We start from the raw sequence: 14,702 nt of genomic DNA, 5'->3' as shown, positions 1-14,702 counted from the left end.
ACCTTTCATTAGTAATAATGATCTCTTTCCTTTCTTTTACCGACAAAGGTTAGTTTCACTGTCCCATCCGAGGTGGCAAGTGTCACAGACTCCCTGGCACTCTCACGCTGAGTCCCTTTAACAAAAACTGCTGTGTGATACCCAGCTTGGGGACACGAGTGCAGGCCCACAAAGAGAATAAAGCTCGTTTCCCATACAGCTCCAGGATCAAATGGAATATGTATGAGAAATATAACACATTTTCTTAAAATAAATACAATTGCTTTACTGCCTATTTATCCTCAATGGAATGAAAACTTGTCCTTCACCTTCTTCTAAGACTAAGAGTGGATTTTTCAAAAGACAAAGAGTTCTATAATGAGAAAAATAGCATCTTTTAATGCATTTTTTCATTTTCTGTCTAATTTGTTACAAAAGAATATCTGATGAGTAATTTGAATAAATCAAGAAATATTGAAGTTAACAATGACGCTTTAATATCAGAACGTTTCCTACTTTACCACGTAAAACAAAGCAGCATAAGGAAAAAAATGTTAGGAGTAAATGAAAATAGCACACATTTGCAGTCTACCATGAGAGCAAATTCAAGGCAAAATCAGTTTAATAAAAATCTGGACATAGTATATAAAAATAAACAAATTCTTGACTTATCTATGAAACTGCAGGTGTTAAATGATACAAGTCTTTCTGTTTTTAAATCAGAGGTGTTTTGGATGAATAAAGCATTTATGTTTGCTTTTTACTAACAAGAAATATTTCCTATCTCATTTGAAACCTTACTTACCTAGGACACATTGTTGAAAAAAGTTAGGCAAAATATGTCTTCTGTTCCCTATGCCTCCTCTCTTCCCCATTCATAAGGTAGTGAAGTTCCTATTTGCTTTAAGATTTTGGCCCCGATTCTCAGCAACAGAAACTATTCACAAATTGCTTTTTAAACATAACTGTTGAGGAAGCATTCAACTTAGAGGATAGCCACAGTATAAGTCACCAATGACTGCCAATGCACAGCATTAAAATAATCGGGGCTAAAGACATGGAAACAACCTAAATGTCCATCAACAGATGAATGGATAAAGAGGATGTGGTGTGTGTGTATATATATAATATATATGAATATTACTCAGCCATATAAAAGAATGAAATAATGCCATTTGCAGCAATATGTACGGTCCTAGAGATTATCATACTAAGCGAAGTAAATCAGAACGAGAAAGCCAAATACCATATGATATCACTTATATGTGGAATCTAAAATACGACACAAATGAACGTATCTATGAAACACAAACAGACTCACAGACAGAGAGAACAGACTTGTGGTTGCCAAGGGGGAGGGAAGGACCTGGAGGTTGGGATTAGCAGATGCGAACTCTTATATACAGGATAAATAAACAAGGTCCTACTGTATAGCACAGGGAACTATATTCAATATCCTGAGATAAACCATAATGGAAAAGCATATGAAAAATTATATACATGTATAACTGAGTCACTTTGCTGTACAGCAGAAATTAAACACAATATTGGAAATCAACCATACTTCAATAAAATTAAAAAGAAATAATCTGGACTACGTTACCATTAGAAGAACAAAGTGGCTGCCATGAATTAAAATTACATTCACATGGTTCAGCCTCGGTGTTAATGTTTTGGTTGTTGCTGTGATTACTGCCCTCCTTCCATCCCTCCCTGTAGGCACACAACTGTAATAGATGTTTTCCCCACTCAACAGTTTCTCCTGAATGAATGAATCAAAGAATGATTTGGTAATCTTTGAACATTCCACTGAAATGAATATCAAAATATTTAATTAGTTAACATATTCAAGCACTGAGTTTTAATTAAGAAGACACCGAGCTCCAAAACATTTATGAACAAATTAAAGCAACAATGCCTAAGGAACAAAAATGAGAGTCATTTGAATTACAAAAATGTGATTGAGTCTCAAGTTACAGCCCATTAGAAGGTATAAAACATCATTAATGAGGGTTACTGCACACAGCAGATTATATATAAAGACATACATCACAAGAGTAAAATCACAGACAGAATTTTTGTTAGTGCAAGAAAAGCACCACAGTTAGTGTAAAACTCATTCTTTATTTAGAGTTGCTCTTTTACTGCCAAATTATTAGGGTTTTCTCTGTTGGACTCTGTCTGCATGTAATAAACATTGGAGAGAAGAAGAGAGAGAAATGAGGTGATTCTAAATGAGTAAAAGAAAATTAAGCTTTTCCCTGTCTTATTAAAGAAAAAAAAATTGAATCCATGAACAGACATTAAAATTCTGTCCTAGGTGCTAGTTTACTGGCTGGAATGATGGAATTTGTGTTCTTCTCGGCCATCTCAGGATTTAAATAATTTTATGTGACAGAGCTGATGCACTGATCGATAAAAAGACAACAATCATTTACACTGAGAGTTTAGTGCAATTTCAAGAATCCGCATTAACCAAGCTGAGTGTTTGTAGTGGAATCAATATACAACCACCTCACTTAGTAAAGTGCCTCAGTGAAGTATGACTAAATTTTCAACACCAATGAATATGGATTAAAGAAAAATCAAATCAATCAAAAGAATGGGTTTTTTGCAATCACACAATGACAGTATTTTTGAACACATAATTCTGTGCAAAATCCAGGAAAGCCAACAGATGTTCACTTCTATTTCTTCTTCTAGTATTTATCTCACCATTTGGGAAAAGCTTTCTTGTATTGCAGTTGATTACATGTGCATTTTGCAAATTTCCAGATGTGTTCAAATGTTTCAATCTACATTATGGCTTTATATTTTAGGTCCCTATGAGTCCCTAATCAGAGTTCTTATTTCTCTAAACATTAAATGAAATTGAAAATTTTCATATACCCCATTTAGATTGAGAATATTATGGACATGTTTTTTCCAAACTAGTCTTTCTAGATATATTGGTCTTCCGTCTACTCAATAGATAATCAGTCCCATTATGCTGTACTATAATAATGAATCCTTTGAAGAGAATATTCACTTTTCTCAAAAAAAAAAATCTTTTTGACAGGTGAGTTTGAGATAATTTCCTCTCTCAAATTTGTGCCAATAAAATTTACCCATTTAAGACAAGCATCCTTCCAGTAAAGGTGGCATCTGTAGTGGATTTCCCTGTAATGCTTATTGAACTGTTTGCCACAAGAATTGATCTTGATTCTAGCATTACAGATTTCCACGATGGATACAGATAGTAAATTTGTTCATTTCAAGCTGCTAACATTGTAGAAGAAGGCATCATAGAGGCAGAATGCAAAATGACCCCGGTCAATTCCAGGAATGCTTAGCCAGTTAACAAGATGATATTTCATAAAAGCAAAGCAGTGCTGAACTTGGAAAATCAGGCAGTATGACAGGTGTGAAAGAGCATGTGACATGATAAACTGAAATCTTCACAGAGTTAGAGCTGGGCCTGATGAAATGATGTGAGACCTGCGTTTTAGACACCCCGACCAGCATCTGCATTTGTATTTTTATAGACATAAGAATAAAAAGCCTGAGGATGTCTACAACTAACTAAGTAGTAAGACTTCAAAGTCTCCAAAAACAACTAGAAAGGTGTAAAGTAAAAGAACAAAACCGTGCCTTAGCAAGGCAGATGATGGAAAATATGAGTAGTCGTTTGGGACACAACTGACACTTTGAAAAGATAAGAAAAGGGTTTCTGGGCACAGGACTAACATGGATTGCCCAAAGAAATGTTATTTGAAAACTTAGACTTGGGAAGATCTATACAAAGATGAGGATGGCAATCCAACTGAAAGGGTTAGAAAGAAAGAAGCAACAAGAATAGAAAATGTGTGAAAGGAGTTTTTATGAGAATAAAGTAGAGTGTTGGAGAAATGGTTAGGGTTTCAGCTTCCTTCAGTTTGGAGGCTCTGAAAGTGAATGACCTCTACCCTCTCATTTCATCGAGATGCCTCTGCGGTAGAACCCGGACTCCTGTCCTAACGGCCTGTTTTGCTGAGTCTGGGTAACTCAAATTGGTCAGAAAAAAACGATGTTCTCAAGGCCACGGTCAGAGCGTCAATTTTCATTTAATAATAATTCAGCTTGCTGGAGTGAAAAAGTCTGACCCGTGGCCATAGGTATGCTTGGGTCTTGGACAGCCATCCAGTGAGGGTGAGCCTGGGGTCATTCAGTTCGTGCAAACCCTCAGTGCCAAACAAATCAACCCAAAGGGCTGGGCAGTGTCAGTGGCATCGCTTTTCTTGCAGAAGTAATATCTTACATCTGGAACAGAGCTTTTACATATTTCAGAGTGTTCTCACTTACTGCACCTATGAGTGGCGATCCGAAATCCCTTACATGGGCTACTACTTTGAGTAAGTCAACAAACTAAAACTTGTTTCATATCATTTTGCAGGGTTTTCAAATAAAAGTTTCTTTGATTCTACCCTAATGTGAATTCTCTATCAGCTAATGCTTGTCTGTTTTTCATCTTGAGTCTGTGAACTGAAACTTACATATCTTATCAGGCAGAAAGAAGTCCAATGGATCGGCCTTGGATACTGTAGTGAAAACGTGATCAAAGAGAGGCCAGGTTTCAAAAGGTTAATGAAATAAAATTCTACAAAAGGCACAGGGAAAGGAACCCCACCCCCGGCCCTGTAGCCTTAATTGTGAATGTAAATGTTTCCTTGGAGAACGCTATTCAAAGGAATAGATTATTTTCAAGGGAATCTACTCTGATAGTACAAAATATCTGAATCCCTCTGAAAGAAGTAGAAATTTCATTTATATAGATTAATGAGCATATGACAAGTTCATACTCAAGAGTTATTCAGGCATTCCTTTGCTCCTTCCTACGAAGAATAAATTTATCTTATTCATTCACAGTAAAAGTTATACTTTGTAATTTCTTAGCTATATAAATCATCACATGATGAGAAATGAGGCCTACAGCATGGTAATAAACTTAAATCTGTTCAAATAAAGACTTCACAATCATCTTTCCAATCACCTGTTTCTTTAAAAAAAATAGTTATACACCACATATTCAATTGAGAGATTAGCCAATTTACTGAAGGTTAAGCACTTAAAACTCCATGTAAACAAAACAAACAAAAGCACTCCACGAAAGTCCATTTAAGGAATAGGGCTCACCTGACCTTGGGTAACTAAATTGCAGGGAGCAATTACCTTTTAGGAGTAAAGCCACCTCCGAAAGGACTGGGGTTTTTGTTCCTTATCTTCAAAGAACAACCCACTTGCATCAGAATCAAACTCTTTACACAATACTTGATCACCCCACATCAAAACCCTTTCCTTCCCCTCAGTCCTTTCTTTTAATTAGAGCTCATAAGAATACGGGTTTACATGTGGACCGAGACCTGTAGCAAATCCCCAGAAAACACATGTGAGACTTGACTTCAGTTTTCACCTAAAACCACCCCTTCTCCGCTTGGTACCTGACAGGTGCGCCTCGGCTGTGTGCAGGCTTCAGCAGGACCGTCACCGTGTTGTCGGTTTGATTCAAGGGCGTCTCAAGTTCATAAGCCGGCATGGAGGGTGCTAGGGAAGATGCAAGAGACAGGAGACTCATGATTTCTGGTTTGTCTTTTCCATTTCCTTTCTACTTTCATTTACAATGAGCATTAAGAACACAGCACACTTAGTTTAAATTGCGTCTGTGAACCAACCACGAACAGCCTTTACGTATCTACCCAACCCTGAACATCAGGGACAGCTGTTAAAACCATCATGTGTTGACTTTGGTCTTGAGTTTAACCTGGGAGGGGGTACGAGGGGGGCTTAGGAGGTGTTAGTAATACTGTTTCTCGATTCGGATTCTCGCTAAATGGGTGTAGCCATTACATCCATCCATACATGTACATCACTGTAATTAAATTGTAAACTGTAAAATAAATTTAATTTGTGTGCTTTTCTGTACATATGGTTTTCTTAAAATATTAAATGCAAATTTAAGAAATAATTACTAGGATCATAAAACTGATCATTTCAGTCCTCCCATCTAAATCAAGGTTTCCTGTGTACCAAATATCCATCCAGAGATTTGAAGAGGTTCTTAGGAGTCAGAGGGCCTGGCTGGACCTAGTGACCACCGGTGGGCTCTCTGGGAAAGCACAACTGCGGAAAAGATAATGAGTTGAAGTGAGAAAGGCTTGGGCTTGACTTTCTGTTGCCTTTTGTTTCGACCAGCATGAGAGCTTAGGCACGGTAATTATCTCTGAAGCTTCAGTTAACTCATCCATCAAAATAGGAGAAATTACCCTCCAGGGTTATTACAGGAATTCAAAGAGATAATAGATAAAGAGAGACAGGCAAATCTAGTTCTACAAATGTCAGCCCTCTTCCCAGTGTGGATCCCATTTCCAAGGCCATTTCCTGGCAGTCTTTGCTTTCTATTGTTCAGCTCATTACTAGAAGATAACAGCTCTTTGGTAATTCTGTCATCACGGTGCACAAGAGACATCGCCGCATGAAGGCTGTGACGCTGGCCGCAGAGGCACCGGCCTTTGTAAGGCCCTCAGGTCGGGTCCCTGATGAGGACAGTAGAGGCCAGTTTGGCGAGTATCATTTTTTAAATCTCTTCCATACAAGAAGCTTTTATGTAAAAGACATGGGTTATAGCTCAGGTCCATTCGTTGGATTATCTCAGCATTAAAATTAGCTCTAATTCTGTTAAAAATTAACTCCAGTTCATAACACAGAACTACATTTTGGTTAGAGAGTAGTTCTCTGAGGTCCATGGAAGTAGAAAATAGGGGCCCAGAATCCGTAATTACTTTGAACCAGAAAAATCAAAGAGTTATTCTTGATGAGCCTTTGCAGGCTAACTAAAATGTCAACTGGCTTTGCTTTGGCATAGAACTGTTGAACTTGGTGGGCTAAGAGCGGCCAGACTCACACCAACCAGAATTTTTAGCTAATACAAATGGTAAAAATGAATTATTTTTTCTAAAAGAATAGCCTCTTTAAGATAATAATCTTTGAAATATGGCTTCCATAGGGAGAAATTACCAAAAAAGGGGCTTGGAGGTATGTACATTCGCACACATTACCTCTTTAAATCTCCAGGATAAGTTCATATAACAGATAATATCATCTTAATTTACATCCAGGGGTAAATTCACTTGACCAAGATCAGAGAAGCAGCACTGGGAAAAATTATAACTAGAACTCATATTTTCTGATTCCAGGCCCAGTGGTCTTTCTACTCAGACATCTGTACAACTTATGTCATTTTCCTAACCTCTGAAGTATCCTTCCTCTTTTCCAACTCTCCATGTTGTTTTTATAAGCTAATGTCTTATATCAAACATCAAGTGTCTATTAAATTTCCAGTTAAGTTTGTGCTCATAAATTAAATCTTACACAATGCAAAGTTATCCCTTAAGTTATAATTGCTTAAAAAACAAAATTCCAAACCTCACTCCTCCCTCAAAACCTAGTAGAAGGCTTAGAGTACTTGTGTTGTATTTCCTTCCCTTCCTTCAGGCCTAAAGAAAATCTCTCACAGAACTAGGGATGAGGGACAACAGATATAAAAATCAGGCTAAATATTACTTAGCTGACCCTGACTGATGAGAAGTTACTCCATCACCTGCCTCCTGCTCTTCTACCCCCAACCAAAACAGTCACAGCCCAAACTCAAATACTGCCCTACTCGGATCCAAAGGGGAAAACATGGAAAAGGAAAAACGTCCCCTGGAACTGTGTTTATTGCTGCTGCATATCCCACACCAGATGGCAACTCCATTTCCTCTAGTCTGAAGCACAAAGACATTTTCTGCACAGTTGCACATGCCCAGAAATATTTCCCAAATTATGTCCTTTGTTGGATGGTGTAATTGAGTCTCTACAAGAAACAAGCTGGCGGATGTAAGTGCTTGGCGCCCCCATCTCCGTAGTAGCCTCTCTCTTGAGGACGTGAAACTACTAACGGTGAAGGCCCCACGGAAGGCTGAACCTTCTGGAAGGGACTCCACATGACGCTGCCTTTCTGCTGAGCACTCCGTTGTGAGAGACCTCGCCATGGAGACTTTGCCGACACTGCTGCTCTGGGGACTTGGGACTGCGAAGGGCTGAGAGTGCTGGGAACAGCATCTCCCGCTCATGTCTGAGTTCTCCGACACACACTCTTAAAACAGTGCCTACTTCCTGACGCAGGACGACGATCTGAAGCTCCCACATGATAAACATTTGCAGCGTTTCATTGAATTCCATGAGTCCGATTTTCATACTTACAAAAATATGAATTTACGTGTATGTTTGGGTGAGCTCTGCAGACTTGACAACGGGAATGAGAAAGTACCCAAATGCTACTTCTGATAAGAGACACAGTTCAGGAATGTACGATACCTGATATTTTGGTGGTGAACTGATTTGTTGCCGGGGGTCCAAAACCCTTAGCTGTGCTAGCTCGGATGGTGAAGGAGTATGTGGTTCCCGGATACAGTCCGAAAAACAGAAAGTGGGTTTCATTTCCCAGTTTTGAAACTCTTCCACTTTGATTGGATAGATCTATTTCTGGGTCAAAGGAACTGACTGCCTTGTAGGTGATCTGTAAGAGAAGACGGGATATGATGAAATACCTGAGGCAGATAGACCGAGACTGCATCTTTATCCAATAAGCCCTCCTGATGTATGCACCGTCAGACTCTTTATGATAAGCTCTCCTGCTCCCCTAGACTCTTCAAATCCTGGATCCAGTGAAGGGGCACAGGAACTCAGCCAAAACTGTGATGAGTTATTACTTGTATAGACAGAGGAACTGAAAGCCAGTAGATTAGAACATAAAGAATGAGTTCAGGTTTAAGCTAATACCTTGAAGCTATTTGCTTTCAAAGTGTCTTGTTGGAAAACTACATTACAGCTGGCTTAAAACAAAATAACAAAATAGACAACCAGCTCAAACAGATAAGGACCCGACAAGGGGAAGGCCTCATCTCTCATCCAGGGGCCAGAGTCTGATTTTGCCCTGAATAGGATTATCGTATGCTGGGAACAAGGGCACTTTTAAGCGTTTTCCTTAATGTGGGCAAAGATACCTGCTCCAAAAATAAATCCTAGATGCGTGTCAGTAGCCCTTAATGCTGTGACTGTGGTGTTTGCGATGTGTCCTATTTACTTTTTTCTTTAGAGCAATGCTGTCCAATAGGACTGTCAGGATGGAAATGTTCTATTCTGCACTATTCAATGTGGCGGCCCCTAACCACAGTGGCCACAGAGCACTAGAAACATGGCCGGTGAGACTGCAGAACTGAAAAATTTATTTCATTTTATTATTATTTTTAAAAATCATTTAAAAAAATTGAAGTTACTTGATTTACAATGTTGTGTTAGTTTCAGGTATACAGCAAAGTGATTATATGATTATACACACATATATACATATTGTTTTCCAGATTCTTTTCCATTATAGGTTATTACAAGATACTGAGTATAGTTCCCTGTGCTATACAGTAGGTCCTCGTGGGTTATCTATTTTATATATAGTAGTGTGTATATGTGCATCCTAAACTCTTGATTTATCTCTCCCTCCCTTCCCCCTTTGGTAACCGTAAGTATCTCTTCTATGTCTGTGAGTCATTTTATTTTAATTAACTAAAATTTAAATTTAAATTGCTCCGAATGACTAGGAGTTTCCATTTTGGACACAGTGCAATTCTGGAAGCTTTATGTTTGCCACATGACGGGTGTTCACATCACTCTGGATGAGTCTGGATTGCGTGAAAATAAATATAACATAGGTGTCTTTAAATTTTGCCCTTTCAAATGATGTTTTAAAAAATTTCACTCTTAAGTAGTTCATCAACTCTTCAAGAACATGCATTTTAGGGGTGATTACTAACTTCTCCTCCTTGTAATGGCATAATTTTTAAATGTGGCATATTCAAAAGTTTTAAATTGCAAAACTGAGCACTTTTCTTGCTTTTAGATAGGTTAAAGTTACTGATAATTTATGTGCATGAACACTAACACTGTTATTATACCAAGTGATAATTGACATTCTTCTTATATTTATAGCATGTCATTATAATTAAGGAGACCTCTCTGAAAGAATATTTAGATTGAGTCAACTACGCTTTGGCAAGAAAATGTTTGCTGTATATATTAATCACCGCCGTGCACGACACCATCAGTCAGGCAGCAGACTTGCTGTTAACCCTCTCATGGGCTTCCTGCACCAGGTTCCTCTGAGTCAAGAGACAAGACCACGCCCACCAGCAGCTGCTGTTGGGGGACTTCAACTTCACTGCTATGCGCTTAGCTGCGCACTTTGAACTCCATCCTGAGAGCTCCAGAGAAGAGGTAGAGAAGGCAGATCTAAGCTGTGACAACATAACTGCTCCTCCAAATTTATTAATTCCCTCATTCACAGCATCTTCACTGCACGTCTCTTGTGTGCCAAGCACTGTACTCTGGGCTGGGGTCTCATGTGGTGATTCAAACACGGTACCTGCTGGGGGGAAGGTAGCAGTCTGGTGGGTAAGGGGAGACCCAACCCAGCAGTGATAACGCAGTATAATTAGCATAAGGACTGGCCTTATGAAAAACTTCAATGGGATACAAATGCGTACGGGACAAAGTTCAAACTTCTGAGCTCCGTGCTTAAGACTTGCCTACACCTTCTTCTCTAAACTTCTTTCTTTTTCTTTTTTTTTAACATCTTAATTGGAGTATAATTGCTTTACAATCGTGTGCTAGTTTCTGCTGTATCAGAGTGAATCAGCTATACGTATACATATATCCCCATATACTCTCCCTCTTGCGTCTCCCTCCCACCCTCCCTATGCCACCCATCTAGGTGGTCACAAAGCATCAAGCTGATCTCCCTGTGCTATGCAGCTGCTTCCCACTAGTTATCTATTTTACGTTTGGTAGTGTATATATGTCCATGCCACTCTCTCACTTCGTCCCAGCTTACCCTTCCTGCTCCCTGTATCCTCAAATCCATTCTCTATGTCTGCATCTTTATGCCTGTCCTGGCCCTAGGTTCTTCAGAACCATTGCTTTTTTATTGGTTTTTATTTTTAGATTCCATATATATGTGTTAGCATACTGTATTTGTTTTTCTCTTTCTGACTTACTTCACTCTGTATGACAGTCTCTAGGTGCATCCACCTCACTACAAATAACTCAGTTTCGTTTCTTTTTATGGCTGAGTAATATTCCATTGTATATATGTGCTACATCTTCTTCATCCATTCATCTGTGAATGGACACTTAGGTTGCTTTCATGTCCTGGCTATTGTAAATAGAGCTGCAATGAAGATTGTGGTACATGACTCTTTTTGAATTATGGTTTTCTCAGGGTATATAACCAGGAGTAGGATTGCTGGGTCATATGGTAGTTCTACTTTTAGTTTTTTGAGGAACCTCCATACTGTTCTCCATAGTGGCGGTATCAATTTACATTCCCACCAACAGTGCAAGAGGTTTCCCTTTTCTCCACACGCTCTCCAGCATTTACTGTTTGTAGACTTTTTGATGATGGCCATTCTGACAGGTGTGAGGTGATACCTCCTTGTAGTTTTGATTTGCATTTCTCTAATGATTAGTGATGTTGACCATTCTTTCATGTGTTTACTGGCAATTTGTATATCGTCTTTGGAGAAATGTCTATTTAGGTCTTCTGCCCATTTGTGGATTGGGTTGTTTCTTTTTTTGCTATTGAGCTGCATGAGCTGCTTGTATATTTTGGAGATTAATCCTTTGTCAGTTGCTTCATTTGCAAATATTTTCTCCCATTCTGATGGTTGCCTTTTTGTCTCATTTATGCTGTGCAAAAGCTTTTAAGTTTCATTAGGTCCCATTTGTTTATTTTTGTCTTTCTTTCCATTTCTCTAGGAGGTGGGTCAAAAAGGATCTTGCTGTGATTTATGCCATAGAGTGTTCTGCCTATGTCTTCCTCTAAGAGTTTGACAGTGTCTCGCCTTACATTTAGGTCTTTAATCCATTTTGAGTTTATCTTTGTGTATGGTGTTAGGGAGTGTTCTAATTTCACTCTTTTACATGTAGCTGTCCAGTTTTCCCAACACCACTTATTGAAGAGGCTGTGTTTTCTCCATTGTATATTCTTGCCTCCTTTATCAAAGATAAAGTGACCATAGGTGCGTGGGTTTATCTCTGGGCTTTCTATCCTGTTCCATTGATCTGTATTTCTGTTTTTGTGCCAGTACCATAGTATCTGGATTACTGTAGCTTTGTAGTATAGTCTGAAGTCCGGGAGCCTGATTCCTCCAGCTCTGTTTTACTTTCTCAAGATTGCTTTAGCTATTCGGGGTCTTTTGTGTTCCCATACAAATTGTGAAATTTTTTGTTCTAGTTCTGTGAAAAATGCCATTGGTTGTTTGATAGGGATTGCACTGAATCTGTAGATTGCTTTGGGAAGTAAAGTCATTTTCACAATGTTGACTCTTCCAATCCAAGGATATGGTATATCTCTCCATCTATTTGTATCATCTTTAATTTCTGTCATCAGTATCTTATACTTTTCTGCATACAGGTCTTTTGTCTCCTTAGGTAGGTTTATTCCTAGGTATTTTATTCTTTTTGTTGCAATGGTAAATGGGAGTGTTTCCTTAATTTCTCTTTCAGATTTTTCAGATCATCTCTTTCAGATCATTAGCATATAGGAATGCAGGAGATTTCTGTGCATTAATTTTGTATCCTGCAACTTTACCAAATTCATTGATGAGCTCTAGTAGTTTTCTGGTAGCATCTTTAGGATTCTGTACGTATAGTATCATGTCATCTGCAAACAGTGACAGTTTTACTTCTTCTTTTCCTATTTGGATTCCTTTTATTTCTTTTTCTTCTCTGACTGCTGTGGCTAAAACTTCCAAAACTATGTTGAATAACAGTGGTGAGAGTGGGCAACCTTGTCTTGTTCCTGATCTTAGAGGAAATGCTTTCAGTTTTTCACCATTAAGAACAATATTGGCTGTGGGTTTGTCATATATGGCCTTTATTATGTTGAGGTAAGTTCCCTCTATGCCCACTTTCTGGAGAGTTTTTATTATAAATCGGTGTTGAATTTTGTCGAAAGCTTTTTCTGCATCTTTTGAGATGATCATATGGTTTTTATCCTTCAATTTGTTAATATGGTGTATCACATTGAGTGTTTTGCGTATATTGAAGAATCCTTGCATTCCTGGAATAAAGCCCACTTGATCATGTGTATGATCTTTTAAATGTGCTGTTGGATTCTGTTTGCCAGTATTTTGTTAAGGATTTTTGCATTTATATTCATCAGTGATACTGACCTGTAGTTTTGTTTTCCTGTGACATCTTTGTCTGGTTTTGGTATCAGGGTGATGGTGGCCTCATAGAATGAGTTTGGGAGTGTTCCTCCCTCTGCTATATTTTGGAAGAGTTTGAGAAGGATAGACGTTAGCTCTTCTTTAAATGTTTGATAGAATTCACCTGTGAAGCCATCTGTTCCTGGGCTTTTGTTTGTTGGAAGATTTTTAATCACAGTTTCAATTTAGTGCTTGTGATTGGTCTGTTTATAGTTCCTATTTCTTCCTGGTTCAGTCTCGAAAGGTTGTGATTTTCTAAGAATTTGTCCATTTCTTCCAGGTCGTCCATTTTATTGGCATAGAGTTGCTTGTAATAATCTCTCATGATCCTTTGTATTTCTGCAGTGTCAGTTGTTACTTCTCCTTTTTCATTTCTAATTCTATTGATTTGAGTTTTTTCCCTGTTTTTCTTGATGACTCTGGCTAATGGATTATCAATTTTGTTTTTCTTCTCAAAGAATGAGCTTTTAGTTTTATTGATCTTTGCGATTGTTTCCTTCATTTCCTTTTCATTTATTTCTGATCTGATCTGATCTTTATGATTTCTTTCCTTCTGCTAACTTTGGGTTTCTTTTGTTCTTCTTTCTCTAATTGCTTTAGGTATAGGGTTAGGTTGTTTATTTGAGACGTTTCTTGTTTCTTGAGGTTAGGATTGTATTGCTATAAACTTTCCTCTTAGAACTGCTTTTGCTGCATCCCATAGGTTTTGGGTGGTCGTGTTTTCATTGTCATTTGTTTCTAGGTATTTTTAAATTTCCTCTTTGATTTCTTCAGTGATCTCTTGTTTATTTAGTAGTGTATTGTTTAGCCTCCATATGTTTGCATTTTTTACAGTTTTTTTTCCCTGTAATTGATACCTAGTCTTATAGCATTATGGTCAGTAAAGATACTTGATACGATTTCAATTTTCTTAAATTTACCAAGGCTTGATTTGTGACCCATGATATGATCTATCCTGGAAAATGTTCCATAAGCGCTGAGAAGAAAGTGTATTCTGTTGTTTTTGGATGGAATGTCCTATAAATATCAATTAAGTCCATCTTGTTTAATGTATCATTTAAAGTTTGTGTTTCCTGGGCTTCCCTGGTGGCGCAGTGGTTGAGAATCTGCCTGCTAATGCAGGAGACACGGGTTCGAGCCCTGGTCTGGGAAGATCCCACATGCCACGGAGCAGCTGGGCCCGTGAGCCACAGCTGCTGAGCCTGCGCGTCTGGAGCCTGTGCCCCGCAACGGGAGGGGCCGCGATAGTGAAAGGCCCGCGCACCGCGATGAAGAGCGGTCCCCGCACCGCGATGAAGAGTGGCCCCCACTTGCCGCAACTAGAGAAAGCCCTCGCACGAACCGAAGACCCAGCACAGCCAAAAATAAATAAATAAATAAATAAATAAATAAAATTTAAAAAAAATA

The 14,702-nt window shown here is 38.5% G+C and overlaps 1 protein-coding gene across 1 annotated transcript in view; it reads right to left on the bottom strand.

Annotated features, from left to right (window-relative positions):
* PTPRM (protein tyrosine phosphatase receptor type M) overlaps positions 1-14,702 on the bottom strand; it is a 763,379-nt gene that overhangs the window by 286,427 nt on the left and 462,250 nt on the right. Inside the window, exons 10-11 of the mRNA XM_057526667.1 lie at positions 8,350-8,551; positions 5,436-5,538 (exon numbers count right to left, since the gene is read on the bottom strand). Coding sequence (XP_057382650.1) covers positions 5,436-5,538; positions 8,350-8,551 — 305 coding nt within the window. The remainder of the gene's footprint in view (positions 1-5,435; positions 5,539-8,349; positions 8,552-14,702) is intronic.

This window comes from Balaenoptera acutorostrata, chromosome 13, assembly GCF_949987535.1.
Source record: "Balaenoptera acutorostrata chromosome 13, mBalAcu1.1, whole genome shotgun sequence".
NCBI lineage: Eukaryota > Metazoa > Chordata > Mammalia > Artiodactyla > Balaenopteridae > Balaenoptera > Balaenoptera acutorostrata.
The sequence above is the reverse complement of the archived record's forward strand: the minus strand, read 5'-3'. Positions and strand labels throughout refer to the sequence as shown.